The following is a 25,831-nucleotide window of genomic DNA, read 5'->3' as shown; positions in this document are numbered from 1 at the left end:
ATTGATCTGGAGCTCAAGTCCTTGCGCATATTGCACGGGTTATCCGGTTGAATGATTTTTGGCTGAGTTATGGCCCTTTGATTAAAATGTGTTTTTTTTCTGTGTGTTGCCAGATACGCAAAAACTTGTCCGGACTACTCCTCATAAACTACTGGTGCAATTTTATCCAAACTTTACAGGAATGATCAGTACCAAGTCTAGTTGTGCACTGTCCGTCTGTCTGTCCGTCTGACACAAAATTTGTCCCAACATGAAATTGGCCATCATGAGGCGACACATGTGATTACTGATCGCTCTTGTTTTTTTTTTTGTCAACATTTCAGTACTATATTATGGTAGCGTCATATTTATCAACTAATTCCAAAAATTTTCATGATAAGGATATTGTCTTGCATTGTGCAAACAATTAAAATTAAAGTGTTGAACTTTTTAAAGCTGTTTTTTTCCTTGTTAGGATTAACCGCAATCTTAGTGAGAAAAAGCGAAGGGATCAGTTTAATCTACTGGTCAATGAACTATGTACAATGGTGTCAACAACAAACAAGAAGATGGACAAATCCACTGTCCTTAAATCTACTATAGCTTTTTTGAAGGACCATCAGGGTATGTGATGCTTGTTTTGTTATTGATATGTAAAGCAAATAGCAACTTCTGTACATACAACTGTAAATCGGTCCATATTTCTTTAACCTAACTTACAGGCTTTTTCTTTATATTATTACTTCACACATGCAGAAGTTCAGCAGAACTTTGTGATTTATTACATAAGTAAATGCTTACATTGACGGCCATATTTTTATGCTCACTGAAGCCGAAGTTAGAGCATAAGTACAGTCTCTGCCTATTCAATATGTTCATCCATCCAGAGGATAACTTGAAAAGAATTTAAGGGTTTGATAAAAAATTCACAGTGATATAGACCAATTACAGGAATTGCGTTGTCAAGAACCATAACTCTAGTGTTTCTTAGTTATATTCCTATTACAGGTAAAAATGCTTGTCTGTGGCATGACTTCCAAACTCTCAGTGATATCTCATTGAAGCCTCACACAGTGACAGAGACTAATTGGAGGAAAGGCATTGCCAAAGAACCATGACTTTGCATTGATTTGAATTATCTCCCTTTATGATACTTAATAACCCTTGACTATAGATTTACTTTAGATGTATTGAGGAATTAAAACTTTCCATGGTGATAGAGACCGTCTCTTTCTGCCTAAACTTATTAATAACTTTTTGAACTGTATAGTTATGTTGTATTAAAGTTGTGTTGTTTTACAGTTCTGTTATGATTTCCCTTTTTTTAGAAACAACGAATCAAGCGCATGTACATGAAATAAAGGAAGATTGGAAACCATCTTTTTTGACCAATGATGAGTTCATGCATTTAATGCTGGAGGTATAAACATTTTTTTCCTGCTGACATCTTATCCACAAAGCAACATAGTTTCCTGCACTTTTATTATGCTCTCAGATATTCACAATTTAGACCTTGACAATACGGATTGGGTGTTCTTTAGCGCTAAGATCACTGGATTGCAATTCAACCAATATTAATAAGAAATGCTAATTAAATTTTAACTAAAACATAAATCTTCAGATTTTTTTGATTTTTTTCTTTAAATTCATTTGGTTAAGGTGACAACGGAGTCAATTATCACTGAAAATACCTAAAATGAGATTTTTTGCTAAGTAGATTTATCAACCTTTTCTGAACACATTCGTGATTTAATTTTGGAAGCAGTTACTGAGTTAGTCCAAAAAATGTGTTTTTAAACGTTTTAAAACGGTACCTATACTATTTGTAACTGCTACTCGCGTAACTTGTCGATTATCGATAACGCTCCGCCCCCTGTTGAGGCATCAATGAGGGAAATTGGTAGTTCCATATATCCGTGAATTACAGGTCCATACTTCTCGTAATACATGTATCGTACAACTACCGTACATCTTTTATGAATATCTCAACATTTAGCCTTTTTTATAAATTAATAAATTGTCGGCCAATGTACGTAACATAAATAATTAAGCATAGCGGCAAATCGCACAACCACGGGGTTGAATAAAAATGTAGTTGCTAAAATATCCATAATGTGTGAAAATAATTTGTCTGTCCCGTTAATCTGATACATATTACATTGAGTTGATAGACTTTTGTACGGATTCAAGGGCTTACTTTACATTCAACCTCGTTTTCTATCAATGTCGAGTAAAACAACAACAAAAACAGACAACATTTTTATGTGAACGCCTATATGACTTGTGGTAAGGTGTACCTGACAAATTTCTAAACCATTTTAGATTGTCTAAGGATGATTATTTCTCTATGAATAAAAAAAAGATATTAAAATATATTTTCAGTGAAAATAAATTGTTCGCCAGTAAATCGGACACAGTACTAATAAATCTGGGACAAAGTATGAAATTTATTGTCTATCCCGGTAGAAACTGGATCTCTATGCCGTGCATAGATGATATTCATAATAGAAGTCAAGAAGGCCATATCATAATGATCGAGTAATACCTTTTATTTCTATTAAAATATGTGAAGCATTATCAATTTGGTGGAAAAAATATATAATATCCTGTTCTTATTTGTACATCTACCATGGACTTTAAAAGACTGTCAGAAGCTCAGTTTTTTGTTATTTTATTTTATATTTTAACGGAATTTCATACACGGGAACAGGCAGAGTGACACTGGTATAATACAATAATAATGCTGATGATAATAATAATAAACTTCAAAAAGGAAACAATTAAATACCCCGCTAGCGGTGCGCAAATGCGTTCCATTTCCCCCCACTGAGTGCCTCAAATTTTACCGATAGTCACGTGACATGTGCGAAAGATACCAGACGAACAGTAAATCACATTAAGAATTGAAGAAATTTCGGCTATAAACTGATATTAATCAGCAGCTTTTTAATTGGTCAGATGTCACTGGGTCATTAAATGTTGTTAGAGTATGTTACCGCAACTTGTGACCCTCTCTGGTGCGATATTTGTGTATTATGCAATTATTTAGCGTGAAACGTAGGGGTCCGAGAGAGAACAGCCGATTTATGACACTTCGTTTGATGCGGGTCGGACTAACTTTGAATCGGCATAACTTTTTTAATAATCAAACAATTAACATGCGGTTTAAAGCACATGAAAGGAAATTCATTTACGGAAGGAACCGTGTCAGGGATTTTTGTTTGCTCAATCAGCGACTTAATTATCTTTAATTACGTAATATGTATGGTGAAAAAAGTCGCATAAAATGTTTGACGTTACGTAATATTTTTTTGAGAAAAGATAGAAAAAATTTGAGACACAGTTCCCCAGATAATATAAGTAAGGTTATTTTCCAAAAGTTTGATGACAAAAAAATAAAAAATGACTTTGATATGACGATTTAAAATTTTAGGATTTTTATTCAAAATCAATCATTTACAAAAGCATTTTTTTCAAATATGTTATTTTTTATGCTGATCAGCGACATTTAATGCATAAAGATTAAATAAATAACAATTATTACTAAAATAACTTGGTTTAAATTACATTTATGTGAGTACCACGGAAAGTGTCTGTTGTCACCTTAACATATCACATTATGCATTAATTGTTTTAGCTATATACAGTCGAGACTGTCTTAGCGACCCCCTGATTTCAACAACTCCCTGTCTTATCCGACCTTGTTTCAGTCCTCCCAATGTATTTTCCTATATAAATGGTCTGAATTATACCACTCATTGTCATATGTGACAAGCCACCCTAATTGTCTGTTCCCAATGCATTGCTTTGTCTGATTTAAACGACTTTCACACCTTTTAATTTTCCGTTAATCAGATAAATAATACCTGTTTAAACACCCAGAGAGACAAAATAATAAGTCCAATTATAATCCAGTGGTCAGTACTCTTCAAACAAACTCTACACACCTCTGCCTTAATTACACGGATTACGTGTATACAGGTATCAAGTGACGTGGTGTCTGGAGTAGTACTGCCAAATATGGTAAGCATGATGCAATCGATGTGTGTTAACAAATTGAGGTCACAGGTGTAATAAACATAATGGACTGAATAAACTGGATTAAGACTTGTGTTTTAAAATTATGGAGTGCCAACAGAATATTTTTTTAGGCAGCATTATTTACCTTTCTATGGCTGCATGAATAATACAAAAAAATGTTGATACCAGACTAGAAAAACCTTTGGATATGGATATGTTTTTAATAGTATGATATTTATTTTATGGATTTTAATGCATCAAATTCAAGTTTATTTTGTACCATAATGACTCAATATAAATCTAATACAAAAAATAAAATTAAATTTTATATGATATACATGCGATTATATTTGCTTTACAGGGATTCTTATTTTATTTACATCAAATATTTAAAGTACCTATGTGTATTTGCAATTGGTTAGATATTATTCCTTCACACAGTTTTACAGTATTATTACTATATATGTTAAGTCACAATGGTATATAGACAGATAGATGGTATTTAAATTTTAATTTTCTATGAGACTGTATAAAAGGACTCCCTGTCATATGTGACCTTTTTCTTATGCTCCCTTGGAAGGTCACATATGACAGTCTCGACTGTACTTCAATTATACTGTTAATATAGGAACTATGTAGATCTAAATATTTTTTATATATTTTTATTTTTTTCATGAAAAAATGTTTTAAAGAATCATTGCGCAATATTACAACACCAAGAGCTTAAATATTTGTCAAAAAAGCATTTCGAAGCAGACCTCTACTTATATTTTGAAAATAATGCAGCCTATGTTAAAAAATGATAAACTCAAATTCCAATGTGACCTCATAACTGATTTTGATATTGTAATATAAAAATTGTGACCTCAATGTTTAGGAATGTGTCATAATCTCAGAACAGCAATCCAGGGCCACCATGACCCTCTTGTTTTGTTTTTTTCTGCATGAATCAAGAGATTCTTTACAATATTTTAATGAAATTTGCTTTTTGCCAAAAAATGTAATAACGTTATGAGTATTGTTGTTGACATAAGAAATTTGCTTTTTACTTCAAATTTATGCACCCTCCCCTAGGCTTCTTGAGGGGCTCTGATATGGTACAATGAATATCATGAGTTTATCTGATCACCAAGCTTAGGGTTGCTTAAGGCTATTTGAAGTACCAAATGTGACCAAAATTTTGAAGTGAAAAAATGTTAAATTCTTAAAAAGTTGGCTGCCTGCATGGAGACAATGCTAACAAGTACCGTTGTATTTTCAGGCATGTGACAGTTATCTGTTGGTGTTCACACAGCAGGGTGTGATCCTATACACATCAGAGAGTATAACATCCCTCCTGGGACATCTACCTGTAAGTATTTACCTTATTTAGCCTCAGTGGTCTTATATTGAAAAAAACAAAAAAACAATGGATAAAGAGGAGATCCCTCAAGGGAAATGACAACAGTAGTATAAAAAGGTGAAAATAAGAAATTACAGACCTGGTTTGATTGAGTCTGGTAACAACAGATTATGTTGCTGACAGGCTTTGAACCCATGTGAATGGCAATCCTTGGATTACTAATCTGACATGTTAACCACAGGGCCATGCTGTTACAAAAGGTCATTTTGAACCAGTGAAGCTGGAAAGTTGCTATGTGACCTTGTGATTTGATATTGCCGTCACTCCCCTATTTACGCCTACATTTTTGAATCTCTTGAAACTACCAGTCTGACCATTATTATTCATAGAAAAAGAAGTTAAAGAGATTGGTCTATAATGTAAAGTTTGTAAAACAAAAAAATAATTATGTTGATAATATATTAAGTGTCAACCACAAAAGAAATATGCATGGATGTTGTACATGATACAATATGACATATATTTATATAGCAGATGATAAATTGTTCTAGAACAAAATATTGTGATTATTCATATAAATGTTCATAATAAACCAGACTTGTATCAACCTTTTTTTCTTCTTTTTTTTTGCAAATAATATTTTATAAGAATATGTTAATGTTCCAATGTTGTTTTTTTTTTATATCAACATTTGAAATAGTCAGAAAAATGTGCCTTTTTTATACCAATCCACTGTACTGTAAGTACTTACAATTGGTGAGTCTTAAGAAGTAACGAAGGAAATACATGTACGTAGGTTGTTCTAAGACTGACATCAACTTAAGATAAATCATTATTATATTTATAATACAAGTATGACTGGATAGGGTATACTGACTCTGTCCAAGTGAGGCAATATATGTTGGCTTATATTCTACATTTATGACATTAACTATAGCGCAGGAGTATAATAAAGCCATATTATAAAACAATATTACGCTTGTGTAACAACACTTAGATGTGACAACATTTCCGTTATATACAATTAGTTACAGACAGCATAAAAAGTGTGCTAATGTTAGAGTTACACTATAGGTTCGCAGTGAAAAAAAAATTGCTCTTTTAGACAATAAATAATAAACCGTTCTTATTTTCAATTTGATTGTGATAAGTATATTATATTCATGTAGATTCAATACTAAATTTATAGAACTCGTTGAAAAAACCAATATTATGCTCACCAGGGGCTCACAGAATATGACTTTTTGTACAACTTGTTCAATAAATTTAGTATTAAACCTACACTAATTCAATATCCTCTGTGTACAAGTAACTAGATACACACTGATAGATATTGAATTGAGATGATAAAATCTAGCTTAGCTATTTTCCTATCAGTGGCAACTGTTACAAACTTTTGTGCTACTTGATCATGGTCTGCACTGTTCCCTATTCAATATCCATTTTAAAATTTCCCCTTTAAATGATGAATGGTTTTGCCCAGATTGAAAGATGGACAAGTCCATTTAGCATGGTAAGAGTTAACCAATCATAAAAACATTTATGGACATTAACAATAATTCACAGGTTTAAAAATTCTTAACAATGATTCAAATAGGATATTTGACTATTTGCATAGGATTAATAGTAAATATTCTAGCATTGCATAGCCTTCAGGAACTCAGTGATAAGCCATTGCAGTATGGAGCTAGGCTAGCTTGTCAGACCAGGTGGTGCCTGCACATGCATGCGGCCTGACGTGAGCAGCTCTATACTGTTGGTAGCTCAATTTTTGTATTTTGATATCAAAAACCCTTAATCACCAAATGGACTGTTCCAAATTCTAAGCTGGACAAATTCATTACGCTAATTAAGGAGGATAAGGGTAAAACAACTGCTTATTTGTTTGCAGGCAATTTGTTTTTCGTAGCATGACATTAGGTTGCAATTTGATCATGGTAATAATTTTGCACTCAATTGGCATATTTCATGTTTGACAAATCGTAAAATGTAATTGACATTCATTACTTTATGACAATGCGATCAAATTCTATTTAATGTGTTGTTTACCAGTATGACCAAAAAACAAACAAGCCTACAAACAAACAAACCAATACAAATACACAAACAAACAAGCACACAGACAAAACATAGGCGATATTCAATTGTATTGAATATTATTTTATAAGGCTGATGGAGACAATAATAAGTGTAATTATGGCAATGGAATCGAATGTTTGAAATTTGAAGCGGGCCTGTTATACAAATTAGCCTGTGTTATGGATATGACCAGTTATATGGAACATAATTACCGTCACCTTAGTGCTGTAACTTAAAGGTCTTAAATTACTTAAAGTGACATTATGCTCATATTTCATTGTCAAGTTGAGCTGAATTGACTTTATATTTCAAAAGATTCACTGTTTAAATGATGTTTGACAAACAGATTATATTGGAAAATGTTTAGGATAAAATTTAAAATATGCCTACAATATAAAAAGACTGCCTCACACTTTTAATGAATTGAACCTTACAGATAAATTCAAAATGATATTTACTGAAATTTCGTTTGAATCCGGTGATTATTTATTGATCATTAAATCAAAAGGAAATATGGCAAAATGAAAATTTATTTTGACTCTCACCTGTTCACTCACTATATACCTTTAGATGGGCATAATGTCACGTTCTTAACTAACCTCATTTTTCTTTACTAACCTCACTTTTCTTTCTTTATTTTTTTTAAAGAACATTCCTCACTTTTTAAAAAAAAATTTTTTAGGAACATACCTCACTTGACTTTAAATATTATCTGTACTATAAATGTTGCAATTTAAAAAAAAAAAATTAATTTAAAAAAAAATTTGATACATTTTTTAATATTATTTTTTTTGTATAATAACTAACTCCTTCGGATAATCATTAAATGCTGTATTTCACATTTACAGATGGTAAAATTACGTATAGTTGGAAATATAGCGTACTTGTTTCCACAATAATTCATACATTCAGGGCTATTAGGCAAAGAAAAATGAGTAGGCAATTTTATTCCTGTTTGACATTTGAAGGTGATTACTTGTCTGCAATTCCACGACATTTTAGTATAAAGTCAATAACTCACTTCTCACAGATATTATTTATCATAATTAAATGTATGGTTATCAGCTGGGGATCGAATAATTTGGTTCATCAATAACAACAGAATAGACTTTAAATTGTGAATAGTTGAGGAGTTTTTAATTGTTCAATCATTTGAGAAATTATGAAATATCGTAATGTAATTACTCAATGCTGGAACCGAAAATGTCCTTTTTGCCATCATTTTGCCATCAAATCTTCATTGTCCCACAATGTCTTTTTTGCCATCAAATCTTCATTGCCCAACAATGTCTTTTTTGCCACAAATCAAGTCTTTTTTGCCACCCATGTCTTTTGCTACTTTTGTGACGAATTATTTCAAATTTAGTTATCACTACTTTTTTCAGGTATTAAGCATCCAACATTACTCTTAAACCATTATTTAAACATTATGAAATTCATGTTTGCCCTTTCTAAAGAAGTAAAAAAAAAATTTTTTTTAGGCATAATGTTCCTTTAAATTTTGAATAGACTGTTCTGAATTCAAAGCTTGGCTAGCCTGTTACACAAACATTCAGAAAGTTACTGGTTAACAATAAAGTGTATTTCAGATGTTTTCAAATAGTCTGCAATTTGAACAAAAGTTACAATTTACAACTATTTTGTCTGATTATAAACTAAGTATTAATTTTTCCATACTGTTTTTTCAAAGCAGTAAATGAATTAATAATTTCATTCAAGCATTTTTTCCTCATTTCTTCCTTAAATTCTTGCTTAATTCATAGTGGTTGTTCTTTTTTTACAATGCGAAACGCAATGTGAAAAAAAAACCCTCTATGAATTCTTTTTGATCTTATTTCATTAATAAATGCCTACAATTCTTAAATACTTTCTGTATAGCTAATAAATACATAGTAATTATGCAATACTTCAGTAAAGGTCAGTTTTAGAACACACATTTTACTATGAAAAGATTTAAAGGCTCGATTAATTACATAGAACAGAAACCTAATTAATGGCAGTTTTCTTTCCCTCTGGAAATATGTAAATGTCAAGGCCCTAAAAAGGCTAATTATAGAAAGTTTCCAGAAACAAATTTTTTACGAAAAATGTTGCATTATGTTCATGTCACATGAGCAGAGGTGATGTACAATGCAGTTATGAGTTACAGAATCGTGAAATCCACAGGCGTAATTGTTCCGCCATGACATTTATAGAGACAATTATATCAGTGAGACAAATGTATGTGAATATTGAAAAAAAAACTAAGCTTCTGTGAAAGTCGGTTTTTGAAATAGGTTTTCAGTTACATTTATTTAAGGGAAGGCCTGTAATATTAAAGTGGGAAGAATGATTGTGAGGGACTGTGTTGCAAAAGTAATAAGAGTGCAAGATATTGACTGTTATCGTAACAAAGGAACAAAACAAACACAATGAAGTTTATTTCGTAATGGGAAAGAGTATCATTAGGGCCCTGGAACTCTTTATAACAACAAACAACAACAAAAAATAAAAGGATTGGCCATGTCATTCATTCATAGGCATGTCCATCTGTCTGTCTGCTTATATATTTGTTTGGGCTTTGTTTCTTTCTTTGGCATGTCCATTGTTTTCACTTTGTTGCTAACCATTTTTTTAACCGAACAAATATTGAAACCACTTTTGCAGGAATGTAAACATGCACTGTGCGGATTAAGGCTTCCTCAGGTCAAAGGTACACTAAGTAGCTATGTATGAATTTTAAAATTCTGTGTACCCTCTTTATCTTTTGAACCAAGGGAAGCTTATAGATTAATTAATTAAGAAATAGAAAGACCGCCCTTAAATGTCAGCAATGGTCAAGTTGGATGTCTATCACAGCCTGCCGTCTTATAGGGAGAGCAGCACATAGAGATTTGGTCAATATAGGGCGTGGGAATTGGATCCTGCTGGCCATGCGCTGTGAAAGCAAAGATTCTCTGGTTGACAGAGTTGACCTTATAGACATTGTGTTGAGGATGGTTGTTGACCCCCTCGTGTTGCTCTAAGTCTGTATAACACCCGAGAGGTTCTTAGCTTTTAAGTCTGTAACACCCAAGGTTAGCCGAAATCATTTTTCCTGTTTCGGCACCATATGACCAAAATTGTGTTGGTTCACAAAAAATAGCATTAAAAACCGCAACAACATTTAGTCTAATGGTCATTTGTCTCTCACAGCTGATTCAGAAATCATGTGGGATTAGCAGTCAGTCGGAAGAAGATTAATTGGTTATTACTGGTTAGTTATCAAAGAAAGTTGGTGAGGTAAACTGACCAAGATCATGACCCAAAAAATGTGTTAAAATCTGCATAAAAAAATAGACAGGGAAACAAACCTTCACAGATAAAATGTACCCTTTGGAAATTTGGAAATACTGGAGTGAAGTTATCATGATGAAAGTTTTGTATAAAAGTGATAAATCTGTCATGAACAGAAGGTAATTTACAGATTGAAAAGTAACCGTAATGTACGACAAACAGTTGTGTCAAGTTCTCAGAGGGATTTCTGTAATCTTGTGTCATCATATTGTCAACATGTGAATAAGTATTGAAATGTCAAATTGGCAATGGAAATATTATATGTTTGATGATATGGAAAAAAATCCTCATTTATTTTTGATATGAGTACTATGAATTGAGCTAGGTTGTAGAAAAGTATATTTCTAAGAATATTGCCTCTGTTTAAGGGCCACTAAATAGATTATATAAAAAGTATCCTGTTGTTTTGTTTTTTTTAATCCTTACCATGCTGATTACCTTGTCAATTTTTCTATGAGACCTGAATAAAAATCCATTATGATACTATTTTTAGGAGTAACTTTCAAAAAATGTACTGATCTTAAATCTAATAGATAAACAAGTGTCATGACTTTGAAGCACAGCAAAGATGTAGTGAGGCTTTGATCTTATATAATAGGTTAGTAATCCCGTAGATTCTAGTATACCAAATTACTAGCCATATAAAGGACAGGGAATAGTTGTGATATTTAAAGTTTATTTAGAGTATTTTCGTGTATTGCTTTACCAATTGATTAGTGTTGAATAAACGCTAAGAGCTGTCCTCATCATTTCTGCCTTGATTATATATTCTTATTTTTAACCCTTTTTGAATGGAGGTTAAGTGAGACATACACTAGACCCTTTGCCCTCGAAGATCCACTGTATTAGAAGTCATGCAACTTGTTGTAGAAAGGACAGAGCTCAACCTGTATAATTCCACGCCAACAGCCAGGCCAACTTGTATAAAGCCAGGCTAGCTGGTAAATAGCCAGGCCAACCTGTAAAGAGCAAGGCCAGCTTGTATAGAGCCAGGTCAACATGTAAAGAGTCAGGCCAACATTTATAATTCCACACCAACAGCAAGGCCAACTTGTGTAAAGCCAGGCCAGCTTGTAAAGAGCCAGGCCAACCTGTAAAGAGCAAGGCCAGCTTGTATAAAGCCAGGCCAACTTGTAAAGAGCCAGGCCAACCTGTATAATTCCACACCAACAGCAAGGCCAACTTGTATATAGCTAGGCCAGCATGTAAAGAGCCAGGCCAACCTGTAAAGAGCCAGGCCAACTTGTATAAAGTGAGCCTAACCTGTAAAGCCCCAGGCCAACCTGTATAAAGCCAGGCCTACTTGTATTAAGAGCCAGGTCATCCTGTATACAGCCAGACCAACCTGTATAGAGCCAGGTCAACTTGCATAGAGCCAGGCCAACCTGTATAAAGCCAGGTCAACATGTATAGAGCCAGGCCAACTTGTATAAAGTGAGGCCATCCTGTAAAGAACCAGGTCAACCTGTATAGAGCCATGCCAACCTGTATAGAGCCAGGCCATCCTGTATACAGGCAGACCAACCTGTATACAGGCAGACTTATTTATTTAGAGCCAGGCCAACCTGTATTCAGTCAGGATACTGTATTTAGCCAGGTCAACCTGTATAGATAATAGAGCCAGACCAACCTGTATAGAGCCAGGCCAACCTTTACACCTGTGTAGTCTAGACTTAATACTGCTGGCAGCCTAATTTTAGACTTTCTTAGACAATTTTAGACAATATTTATGACTTAATTTCAGACAGTGTTTAAATGTTTTCAAACTGAAATATCTTAAATTCCCCATTCACAGTTTCTACTGCAGTGCAGGAAGAAGTGTATTACATAAATTTTGCATAAAAAGTGTTAATTGATATTGATTCCCATGTTCAAGTTCAAGTTCTACAAAATCATTTGAAACAATTATGATAAAGATCGTATATGTGAGAAATTATGTAAGGTTTCAGCTGACGTATATTAACAACTTTCCTTACAGTGTTTTGTTATGTCTGTCGATGACCATCATGTATAAATTTTATTATCTGAAAGTATGAAAAAAAAAGTTTTGTTGAGCATAATGAGTTAATGTAAATTTTGTAAAAAATTACTTGATATTTGTGTTTGTTCTGCAAAGTATAGTAAATGACTATAATTTTTTGAAAGGGATACTCAGGCAAATTAATATTAATCTTATGTACTCAAATCAAGCTAAAATGACAAAAATCCCAGCATGAATTTTTGTATAAATTCTATATATTTTGGGTTTTAAAGTGTAAATATATCTATATATATTGCACAAAATTTAGATGCCGACTGAATCACAGAGTAGTATAAAACAAGTCATGTGACTTGAATAAAACCTGGAAGTTACAGTAACAGATGTTTTGGATATTGTATCTAAGTCATTCATTTGACATGTTCTTTAACGTTTTCAGAGTTCACTTTGACAACTATTATGAAATCTGAACCCTCTAACCTCACAGACCCGTGTGGGTGAAGTTAGGAAACCAACATTTTATTCATTATAAAGAGAAAAGTTTTATTCCTGTGACTGCCTCAGTATCAGTGTATTTGTTTTGAGGACATTTACACTATAATGAATGAAATAATCAAAACCAAGATTGAAAATTTTTCCTGTGTCTCCCTTTAAAATATTAAAAAAATGTTTTTTTGGTATATAATTTATTCTTTTCTCTGTGATCATACAATAATAAAATGATCATAACAGTGCAAGTCATACTAAAACATAGTCAGAAAAAGTTACATTTTCTACACAAAATATATGTTATTATTGAGTAAGCTCACAGTATGGATTGCTTAAAGCATAGCATTAGAAACAAAATTATGGGATATGCGAATGATAACTATGAAAATATTTATACTTTCACAGTTTGGCAATATTTGTAATAAAATTTGATAAGGTTTTCCGTCTGAAAGTGTACATTATAATTAGCAACTGTTTCTCATATACTTTTGAGCTCTTGTTAGTCCCCTACCGGTTTACCGGAGGGGACTTTAGGTTTACCCTCCGTCCGTCTGTCCGTCTGTCTGTCAGTCCGTCCGTCCGTCTATCCACAAAACTGGATCCCGCGATAACTTGAAAAGTACTGATAATATTTTTATGAAACTTGATATATGGATAGATGGCAGTATGGAGATTATGCACGTCTTTTTCTTTTCTTCCTATGTTGAAAATTCTGGTTGCTATGGCAACAAATAGGCTGAAAATATGGCAAATTTTACACATAAACTGGATCCAGTGATAACGCAAAAAGTACTGGAAATATTATTATGAAACTTAAAATATGGGTAGATGGTAGTCTGGAGATTATGCACGTCTTTTTCTTTTCTTCCTATATTGAAAATTCTGGTTGCTATGGCAACAAATAGACTGAAAATATGGCAATTTTTACACATAAACTGGATCCAGTGTTAATGCAAAAAGTAATAGAAGTATTTTTATGAAACTTGTAATATGTGTAGATGGCAGTCTGGAGATTATGCACATCTTTTTCTTTGTAAATTCTGGTTGCTATGGCAACACATAGACTGAAAATATGGCAAATTTTACACATAAACTGAATCCAGTGATAACTTAAAAAGTACTGGAAATATTTTTATGAAACTTGACATATGGGTAGATGGAAGTCTTGTGATTATGCATGTCTTATTTGTTCTTCTTATTTTGAAAAAATATTGGTTGCCTTGGCAACAAATAGGCTTAAAACATGGCAAATATAACAATATTTGTGATGAGTCAAAAAGAGCTGAAAATTTTTATGAAATTGCATCTTTAATTCCAGAGTTATCTCCTCTTTAAGAATTTTGCTTTTTAAATTGTTATATTTTGGTAACGGATGTTTTAAATATTAAATTTAGAGTGTCCTTCAGTCCGTCTGTCTTTTTAACAAAACTGTTTCCTGTGATCACTTTTAAAGAAATTTTCCAACAAATTTACTATAAAAACATTAGTGAATGGCCAATGGCCCTTCAGAATGTTGATGGGGTTCCATCCGGTAGGGGACTTATGGATTGCTTGCAATACTATGATAATTGCTTGTTTTTCTTTAAAATTCCCATAACAAACCAAAGAAGCAACTAAAAGAAAACTAGAAAAAAAACACATAAAACATAAATCAAATTTAGTGAATTGTCTCCCTACACCCCCCCCCCTTCTTTTCCCACTATCTTCTTGTGAAACAACGTGCATTAATCATAGGAGCTAGACATTCTATTTATTGTAAAGAGGGGTATATTTGGCGTTATTTCTTAATTATTTGCTTATGTTCATCAAATATTGATAGAATGTATATATACATTAATTTCCCTATTTAACAATTACTTGTGGGAACATCATTTTTTTGGGGTTACTTTGATTGCTAATGTATTGTTACATGGGAAAGCACCCTATCAATTATACTATCTTAATGATCCCCCTCTAAGATTTAGAAAGTTTGAATTTTATTATCTGGCTCTGATATGACAAAAAATGATTATGATGCTTTATAGAATTAACTCTTGCCCAGCTGAATTTCTCAAAAATGACTTGTCATGCTTCATTTTTTGGAGCTGGCCTTTATCACTTTTGGGTATATCAAGATAAAAATTTTAAGTTGATCAGACAACAGTAACATCGTAGTCAGACTGCACAGCCTTTATAACTGGTGGGAGAGGTTTATTACTTTGGGCATTAGTTTAGAAAATGGTTTAATGTTTACATTGTCTAGCTTATCCATGTGGCAAATTTTTGGTTTGCTTGCACTGGAAAACTAAAGGTGACCATTATCGGCTTTTGGTCAGTCCCAATTTGAGGTTCCTAGATAAAACCAAGAATATATTTTTTTTCTGGATAGCTTGAAAGTTAAGCATCTCTAATAAGATTTGAGCAAATGGCCTCAGGTCGATCTTAGGGTAACTAGTAACCAACGCTGAAAAGCCTTTGACTCTATCTCAATCCATTGAGAAGTTGCAGCACTTTGAAATCAGTTTTGATGGAAAAAAACAATGCAAAATTGTGATTTTTGGCAATTTTGAGATGTCTCCCCATTGCCATGGTAACTGGAAATTTAAGATTGAGCATGCTGTTACAGAGGCTCTGGTCCAGTCAACATTTGTGCCAAGTTCCATCAGTATTGAAGCATTTTTGATGGTTTAAAATAGCAGTTTGAACTTGTAACAGGAGGCTTTTCAATGAAAACAGCCATTTTTCACAATATGCTCATGAAGTAAACGGTTAATTAATGTTTGTATTTTCTGTTTAACAGTCAGACATGGTGAATAAATCGATTTTTGACTTTGTTGGGAAACACGAATCAGCCAACCTGCACAATATACTCTACAACTACAGGGTAGCTTCAGGGAATGGAATACCAGACTATGAAAAAGGTAAAGAAATGTGCTTCCATATGATTCAATTAGCAAACCTCAATTCAGATGTTTCTCTTATCATACAAACGTATTTGAAAACCTGTTAATAAATCTTACTAACAGTTACCATTCTGTTGACAAGGTATAATTATATAGACAACATGTAGCAAACTTTCTTATGCACATATTCTGAAAACAGATGCAGAAAATTCAGAGACCCTTAGTGATTAATATGGAAATTTTGTGATGAAGGTATTTTATAGATTTCTTATTAATTGCAGAAGAGAATCAGTTGTGTTTTGAGTGTAATTTCCTGCGGGGCTCGATAGATCCTCGGGACCCACCTAGGTATGAACCGGTGATTGTTCGGGGAAGTTCACGGTACACCAACTCTTTGGGTAAGTTTTGGACCAAATAAGTTTTGTAATGTTTTGATATAAAATTCTTGTAATAAATTTAGAATATATCAGCTTAATTTTTACATGCTCAGATAGTGTCTCTTTGGCTTAATTTGGCATACCTGCCTTGTATTATAAATATCATTAAATAATAATTTGGTTACGGGTCATTAAGTTAAGTGGTGGTATTGGTTCATCTTGAAAATTAGTGCATACAAGTTACTTTGATTATAAAAATCATGAAAACAGTAATAATTTTTGCTTAAAAATCATGAAAGAGCACACCAGCTTTGGTTAACGAAGATAATAATATGTGAAAATTTGGGACAAAATAAGCTGGCAATCTGGTAGTACAAATGTATGTAACTTGAGTTTATAGAAAAACCATGAAAACATGATAACTTAAGTCAAATTATAGTGAGTAACTTGAGTGTATAGAAAAGTCATGGGGAAAAAAAAGCTAACTTGAGTGTAATTATAGTATTTAACTTGAGTTTATAGAAAAATCTTGAGAAAAAAATGATATTGGAGTTAGATGTAATACATGCAAAATCAGACATTTTGTAAATGTTTATATCATTTATATTTCACAGTAGGAGATGAGGATATGTTACAACTACCGAGCCCGAACAAGGAACAGGTGTATTTCCTGTGTACAGTACGACTAAAAACATCGCAGCTTGTGCGGGAAATGTCCATAGTTGATGACAATAAAGAATTTACATCAAGACACAGCCTTGAGTGGAAATTTTTATTTCTTGACCACAGGTTGGTATCTAAATTATCTCTAGACGTTTGGTAAACTGTGTATGGACTTTTTCCCATCAGTTTTCATCCAGAAACTTTGAATACCTAAATGGTAAATTTCCTGTTGGGGTCCCAATTTTCTATTTTATGAATTTATTTTAGGTCTGTTGAGATCTATGTATGATTTTGCCAGGTAAAGAGTAAGACCTTCATTTAGTTTGATTTAAGTTTGAATTCTTGTTCATGTATGTGGTGAGTGAAAAGAAAGAAAAAAAGTGTGTCGAAAGTTGTATATTACTAAATGATCATCAAAGTGGTTTAGGTTGAAAGTAGACTGTAAGAAGTGTGAACATTGTGGCTTGTGCTGGAAATCTGGATGACTCGCCCAGTGTACTATGAGATGTATACGCTATCTGTCCAGATTACAGAAGGAAGGTGGTTTTACTGGAGTCCATAGTCGTGACTGAAGGTCTTAATGAAGTTAGTGATCCCTAAGGTCTCCCTGAGCAAAACAGAAGGAAGGAAGGTGGTTTAACTGGGTTCCCTAGTTGTGACTAAAGGTCTTAATGAACTGAGTGACCACTGAGGTCTCCCTGCACAAATTAGAGAGTCAGTACATCAGGTTTATATCAATAATAGTGTCAGTGTAACTTAAGCTAACTTCACAATATCTGAAACCTCCACTACAAAAAAAAAAAAAAAAAAAAAAAAAAGATGAGCAATGAGCAAAGAAAGAAAGAAAAAAGAAAACAAAGGAAAAGGGGAAATTTTCCAAGAAAAGAAAATCCTGAAGGCATGAAGACTAGATATTGATTATTACAGTTTGTTTTATTTATGCTAAGAGAATTCTGTCACATTGTGACAATACCTCTTAGAACAGAACATAACAATTATTATTAAATACCGGTATTTAAAATGACGTTAAAACTTTTTCCTTTACTGAATATTCTTAATGCATCAACTCTTACCGTTTCATTGAAAAAAAAAAATGTTTTCACGATTCTTTCATACCAACTTAAAATTGATCTGTGCATTTACAGAGCGCCCCCTATAATTGGCTACCTGCCGTTTGAAGTTCTCGGAACATCAGGTTACGATTATTACCATCCCGATGATCTGGATGGAGTGACGGTGTCACATGAGCAGTGTAAGTAATTGAAAATTGCTGATGAAATAGGAGAGTATTGTGCTGTGGGTTTTTAACCTATATATTCTTGCAGATTTGTGTTTATTTGATTGTTAGTATGGGTTTTGTAGGTCTCTTGTGAACTTAAGTAGTTTGTTTATGAGTTTTTATTTTTCACTTTTAAAAATTTAAAATTAAGACAAAATTAGGACAAAATTAGGATTCATATCTGTCAAAGATCTCAAATGTTGTTATAGTTTTAACCTTTATCCTGCTTAATTTATGTTATTAATTTGCCCTGTCTATTTAAAGTATAAGGGATTTTCATTATAAAATGTACAAAAATTGAGCTACCAATAATGTGGACATCAATGTAGTGGCAAAGTCTAATCACATCCAAAGTCCGTCCCGATCACAGGACAGTAATTATGTGTCTAGAGGGACAATAGGTAACTGTTCTTTCTCTTTGATGTCCTTAATGCTTTAATGTGGCTATTTTTTTTTGTGTGGCTAAAAAGAACAATAGAGAGAACAATAGACTAGTCACATAATTACTGTCCTGTGAGAACGTCCGTCCGTCAGCTTTACTTGTCTGGGACATAACTTTGAAATAACAAGAGATATCAACATGAAACTTTGTAGGTAGATAGATCTAATTGAGTAGGTGTGCAGTGCACAAGAACCGTAACTCTGCCTTGCCTAATTTTTGATATATTCCCCTTTGTTTATTTTTACACTTTGAACTTTGTCCGGGACATAACTCTAAAACTATAAGAGGTATCAACATGAAACTTTGTAGATAGATAGATCTCATTGAGTAGGTGTGCAGTGCACAAGAACTGTAACTCTGCCTTTCCTAATTTTTGAATTATTGCCCTTTGTTCATTTTTACGCTTTGTTTACCCGGGACATAACTCTGAAGCTATAAGAGATATCATCAGGAAACTTTATAGATCTTATTGAATATAAGTGCAGTGCAAAAAACATAACTCTGCCTTGCCTTATTTTGGAGTTTTTGCCCTTTGTTCATTTCTTTAAACTTTCCTGTGTCTAAATCCTTCTCGGGGAGCATCACCCGGTTCAACCGGTTCTTTTTTAAAAAAATAAAGAAATAATGGTTAGCTGATAATTATATTCTTGGCAAGGCAATTAATTGTAATTATTATTTGTACACAGATGAAACATCATGCAATACAGGTGGAGTTTTAATTTGGCTTTAGACAACTTGTCTTTCATATACAGCGGCAGTTTGGGGTATGAATCACCTTAAGTGATAGTTCTAGTTTTTGATAACCTCATATTTTTATTTTCATTTTACAGTGATGAAGACAGGGGAGGGAACTTCATGTTACTACAGATTCTTGACCAAAGGCCAGCAGTGGATCTGGTTAAAGACTCGATTTTATATTACATATCATCAATGGAATTCGAAACCAGAGTTCATTAACTGCACCAATACAGTTGTTAGGTAGATTATTTGTTATTGTAAATGTTAGACCTGTTAAATTTCTTAAATGGCATTGTCTGGCTAACATGGTCACATTTTGGGAGCTTCCATTTTCAAGTTAAGGGATATCAAGATGAAAAATATTCCCATATCTAGATAAGAATTTTGACAGAAATCTGAATGATAGCTTTTAGTGTACTTGAAAAATTTACTGGTTCTAGATGTGTAGCAAGTTCAGTTTCTTCCATTAATTAAGGTATTCACTTTAAACTTTACACATTACGTAAGGGATCATTCACTTTATACAGAATATATTACAGTTCGATTGTGTAGGAAACTATTAGCATATAGACACATATGAAACTATTCCTGGAACCAACCAGTACAATGTACTAAGGAATGTGTTTGAAGTTTAAGTTTCATGTTTAATGAAACAATTGCTTTGTTCTGAAAGGGCTGGAACCCATGTGGCCAGATTCCTATTCAAACGAGTTCAATTCTTAGCCATGCCAGAACACATTTTAACCATGGTTTTAACTGTGACTGAACCACATTAAGCTCATAAACAAATTTTCTTGTTTTCCCCATTGTTTTTCTATTCAGATATGAACACTTATTTTGTATAACCAAATTTGAAACATTACGTTTAATATATTTTTTTTCATTTTTGCATAAATAAAACTATGGAATGGTACAACTGTCATAAATGTATTTATTCTTTTTGTAGTTATTCAGACGTAAGAGGACAAAAGAGAAAAGATCTAGGCATTGCTGAGGAAGAAATATCTAACGTTGAAATTGAGCCGATGCAATCTATATTTAGCATGTCTCGAAGTCCATCTGTTGGTTCTGTTACATCTGCTAGTCGGTCCGACTCAAATAGTAAGTCTGTCTTTGAAGTGATTACTACATTGTAAGATGAATATTTTTACTGAACACTTAAACCTATGGTTTATGTTCAAGGTTTGATTTTCAGATTTATATAAAGCTTGGTGCATAGATCGTCAGATGTTAAGTTCATATTTATGGTGGGTGACTTCAAAATGGTGCATTTAAAATAAAATGGTCTGGAATTTCACGAAATATGCTGTGTCTTTTTCATTCCCAATGTCTAGGTATAAATCATCTGCATGTCGAGTTTCATAAGCTTTGATGTATAATTGTAAATGTGTATTAACCCTGAGCTTACTGAATTTGTGTAATGAATTTGCCCTACTATGAATTCAGTATAGTCCAGTTAATGTGCTAGGTATTTTAATATCATAATACATACCCCTTGTGGCTGAGGGGTTGCCTTTACAGGTTGACACGTCAGAATTGTAGCCACAAGATCGTAAGAGTTGCCTAAATGGGTTTGAATTCCTGGTGTTTATGCATCTCTAAGCTAGTGTTGTATTGATTTTTGTAACACCCAATGTTAGCCTGTTAGCCAAAGTCATCTTTCCTGTTCTGGTGTCATATGAAGTAAAATATGTTTGTGTGCCATATAACAAAACAAAAATATTACATAAGCTACCAACAGTGTGGAACCTGGTCAAACTGTATGAATATGCAGACTGAGTAGCTCTATAGCTATGGCAAAGGCTAATTGTTAGGTTCCTGCAGGTTAAAGTATTGTGTATTTTTTTTTGCAGTATGTCCTGTGACAGAAAAAGAAGGCAGCGAAAACTTCCAGCCAACATCCACATCGCAAGTTCGATCTCGAACTGTATCACAACAGTTACAACAATTCTTACACCGTCACCTACAACAGCAGCAGCAACAGCAGCAACAACAACAACAACAGTCCCAGACAAGTCCCGGTCCCCGAACTATACAGTCGACAGCCACACACTCAACATCATCCACCACATCTTTTTCAACCCTTCCTTTACAGCATCTCCTATACGGTCGGTCCCAGCTAACTCCGAAGTCAGACTCCCAGCACATGAGAATTTTACCACGTCCGTCAACCTCCAGTGTATCTGCCCAACAAACTAGAATACAGGTAAGATGTTCATTATTTCTTATTTCGGGCGTTTGATGACTAAAACTAAAAACATAGCCATCTCAGTGTCTTTAGCCAATAATAGGGAGATCTATTGTACACACCCAGGCAGCGGTGTCAGTGTTGGTGTTTTGTGTGCAAGTTTGTTTCTTCAAAACTAATGAAGAGAATGGGTTGAAACTTCACACATATGTGGGTAACTTAATACCGATAGACATTTTTTCATTATTGAAACAGGGAATTATAAGGAAATTTTTTTCTTGCATTGGATTTTATATTGATAACTTTTATTTCTTGGAGAGCATAATAGGAGGTAACTGTCCAAGGCCCATAACTGTTGAATGAATAATGGCCCTTCTTGAACTAAGAAAGTTCTACATTATCCAGGTTATTGTTTTTCTTATCAAACACTGAGAAAAATCTAGCATGCTATCCCACCGACAGCTCCTGTTGTAGTTAATTTGCCCTCATGTAAATGTTGTAAATACTTTTAGACAACTTATGATCCTTATTTTGACATTATCCCTTTACCAGCTGGAACTTACAGTGATTGGCCTTTGTCACCAGTATGAAGCCAGGCCAGCTTGCACAGCCATGTAGTCTGACCTGGAAATATACTGCTGGTAGCTCAGTTTTTGCGTTCTGAAATTGAAATCCTTTAAAAAAATGAATTGACTGTTCCAATGTCAAGGCAGGGTAAATCTATGGCACAAATTTAGATGCTTAAGAGTTAAATTATGATATAAAAGTAATATTAATTACTATCGATAGAAATTTTTTCATTATTGAAACAGGGAATTATAAGGAAATTTTTCTCTTGCATTGGATTTTATATTGATAACTTTTATTTCTTAATATCATTTTTACAGACACCTTCTATCATGGCGCCTGATTCTCATTCCATAACAACAATGGTATCAAGCCCATCTATACTCAACATATCTCCGATAAACATGGTAAGTACATTTAATTTATAGAATGGGATTTACATAAGTATTTTGCTTGTTTTCCAAACCATATGTTCATTATTATGACAAAAATTAATACTTGATAATAAAATGTAACTTACGATTGATAACATCTTGCGATAATTTTGTACAGAACCTAATATCTTTGTCAAGGGAAAATATATATGGCCGTTACAGGGCTATGCATAGTTTTTGGTAAGTAATTCCCCATGAGTCAGATATTCCTGTCTGTAATGACAGCCAGTGTCGAAATTCTTGTCTTGTATAATATTATACAAATATGGACTTATTAGCTGTTGAATATGATGTGATATGTACTGAAAAAATTAATATTGACAGAGGCGATAGCCGAGGTCAATATTAATTTTTCATTAAATATCATATCATATTCAACAGCTAAAAAGTACATATGTTTTATTTTATGATTTATAAAAAGCTTTTATACAGCTTATCAAATCTGCAATTGCATACGACGGAAATTGTTATTTTTCAGCTTGTCTACTTTTTCCATAATTTGGCCCTTTCTTTTAAATGAGCTCATTGGCACGCTAATTTGTATTGTTCTTTAAAATGTAAAGACGGTAACTAAAATAGACGAATTTGACTCTTATTTAGGTGTCACTCAACGTTTTTTTTTCTATATGATAACAACAAACTTGGTTTGACGTCACGTCATAGCATGTGTCTTTCGGGGGATTTCCAGAAAATCTATTTTTAGGAGAAAAAATAGTGAATATACTCTGATATTGACCTGTTATTTTTTACAAAAAATTGCTTGTTAGCCAATCAGGGAAAGGGATTTCAAAGCTTTTTATAGATTATATAATAATTATATATATATCATGATATTTGTTTTAAAGAAATTATGGAAAAATAACATTTTGTTTAGCACTTATTTTTCAGAAAGAAGATATGAATTTACCATATCGAATTAATGGTGGCCAAATGATGTCATCCTGAGCACGGAATTTATTCGTAAAATGTGCAGGAATGATGTCATTTTAAAGCTAGCAATTTTTCGTGGGGAGTGTGTTATGAGATTTTCTAGCGCTGGTGAAATTACACTAGAAAATCCTGTCTGATAAGAAAGAATGAATTAATCCTTTGTTTTCAGGGTGAGGTATTGTGGTCAGCCTTTGTCAATCCTCTGTCGGTACCACGCTAAATATCTTAAATGGACTTGTCCATCATTCATTTGGACAAGACTATTCATCATTTTTAGGGAAAATTTTGAAATACTTTCTTATTGAATAGCAAATAGTGCAGACCATGATCAGATGGCATGGATGTGCCAGCTGACCTTCGTCTGCACTGGCTGCATGGGCTATATTAGTAATAGCAGGCTTAAGGTTAAAGTCATTTGCCTCAGATAGAATATAATAAAATTATTTCAAATGCATGTCAATGGTAAATACTGGTCCACTTAGGGTTAATATGTGAATACTACTTACTTCTTAATTTAAGGAAGAAAGTTGTCAAAATCATTAATAAAACGTGTTTTCATTTTGCATATTCTGCTGTGTAACTTGACACAGGGCTTGGTACATCTAGGATTGTAACAGTGAGTTTGTCTCTGAGACAGAATTGAAAATGATCAATTTTAACTCTTAGGTAATGCTTCGTAGTTCGTACTAATCATACAATACTGACTGTAAGACTTTTTAGTCATATTTGAAATGGGACAATGAGTAACTGGTGTATATTGTATATGCTAGAATACTTCCGATTGGTTTATTGTTGGGCTCAGTTTTGAAACTGACCAATGAAATACTATTTAACATTATGTGTATGATATTTCCTAGGCTATGCCAGCGCCAACAAATATCTACATGACACCTGTGCAAAGACAATTACACGAGCAGTTACAGAGAAAGGCTGGTCAGGTGCAGGATGCTATACTTAGGCAACAAGAAGAGCTGCGGAAAATTCATCAACAACTTCTTTTTGCTCAAGGGAATATCCCAGTGCTCAATTCTAATACAGGTAAGGTGTATGAACATGTTTGATTGCCTTACTTTTTCATTTAAAAACATAGTTAATAGGTAGAACTACAAAATTTTACAAAGGAAAAGAAAGAAAAATTCAAGTAGTGCAGTGAAATTTCTTTAGTTTTTCATGGAAGAAAAGAATGATAATTGAAACACATAATGTAAAGGGGTTTTCTCGAATTTTCACCATCCTACTTTTTGAGTTATATGCCCCTGTAAAGTTAGATTTTTGCTCTTTTAGGTCTTTGTCAGGAGCAGATAAATTAAAATAAAGCATACTAATACTGTATTTTATTTTAAATTATTTGTTATTTCATTCTCAGTCATTATGCAGAAGTTCAAAACAATTCTTTCTAAATGATATTCTGCATTAATTCATTAATACATATACTTTCCTTCGAAAAATGGGGGCATTACTCTAAAATTTAATTTTTGAATAATTTCGCATAAGCATTGATATGGAACAAAAAGCAACTGTTGCATATAATGTCTGCAAATTTTGCGTCATAATGGGGAATTAGATAACAAACACAAATTTGAAATCAAATGAGGTGTTGCATATCACAGTTTTTGAGTTGTTTGCTCTCGAAAATAACAAAACAGTAAAAGCCCTCTCTTTCAGCAAAACCATACATATTTTTCTACATTTAATGCATGCAACACATACACAAATACCTCCGGACACAAAAATTTCTTTATCTCTTGAGACCGTGAACTGAAATAACATTGCTCCAAGATAACAATGTACATGTATCTTATTTTTTATGTTCATTTTTCAAAACTGTTCCTTTTAAAATTGTAAATTCCCATATTTCTGTTTTTGTACAATATTGATTTTTGTGTTTATTTTTGCAGACAACATGGTAGGAATAATGGGTGGGGAACACTCAAGAGTGATTCAGGCGACATCTTCCTTACCTGCAGCGCAGCATCAACATCAACAACAACAATCATTAGTCCAGCCCCCTCAGCAGGTGGAGCAACATTCTCAAGGTGTGCCCATGGTGGGGATGCATAGTGTTATGGTGAATCAAACACCCGTTTTACCATTTCCAATGCTTCCACAAGATGCGGAAATTTATCTTT

At 33.2% G+C, this 25,831-nt stretch overlaps 1 protein-coding gene across 1 annotated transcript in view; it reads left to right on the top strand.

The window, feature by feature from the left end:
• The window catches only part of LOC132747299 (circadian locomoter output cycles protein kaput-like), a gene marked incomplete at its 3' end in the record, with an annotated part of 36,004 nt that extends 10,189 nt beyond the window's left edge, over window positions 1-25,815 (top strand). Inside the window, exons 3-15 of the mRNA XM_060736633.1 lie at window positions 455-603; window positions 1,308-1,399; window positions 5,261-5,350; window positions 15,982-16,102; window positions 16,366-16,482; window positions 17,076-17,250; window positions 18,270-18,376; window positions 19,676-19,823; window positions 20,530-20,684; window positions 21,437-21,789; window positions 22,659-22,745; window positions 24,560-24,740; window positions 25,601-25,815. Coding sequence (XP_060592616.1) covers window positions 455-603; window positions 1,308-1,399; window positions 5,261-5,350; window positions 15,982-16,102; window positions 16,366-16,482; window positions 17,076-17,250; window positions 18,270-18,376; window positions 19,676-19,823; window positions 20,530-20,684; window positions 21,437-21,789; window positions 22,659-22,745; window positions 24,560-24,740; window positions 25,601-25,815 — 1,990 coding nt within the window. The remainder of the gene's footprint in view (window positions 1-454; window positions 604-1,307; window positions 1,400-5,260; window positions 5,351-15,981; window positions 16,103-16,365; window positions 16,483-17,075; window positions 17,251-18,269; window positions 18,377-19,675; window positions 19,824-20,529; window positions 20,685-21,436; window positions 21,790-22,658; window positions 22,746-24,559; window positions 24,741-25,600) is intronic.
• Between the last annotated feature and the right edge of the window lie 16 nt (window positions 25,816-25,831).

Source organism: Ruditapes philippinarum, unplaced genomic scaffold (assembly GCF_026571515.1).
Source record: "Ruditapes philippinarum isolate M1 unplaced genomic scaffold, ASM2657151v2 ctg13015_1_1_1_1, whole genome shotgun sequence".
NCBI lineage: Eukaryota > Metazoa > Mollusca > Bivalvia > Venerida > Veneridae > Ruditapes > Ruditapes philippinarum.
Note: the sequence above shows the minus strand (reverse complement) of the source record. Positions and strands in the feature narration are given on the sequence as shown.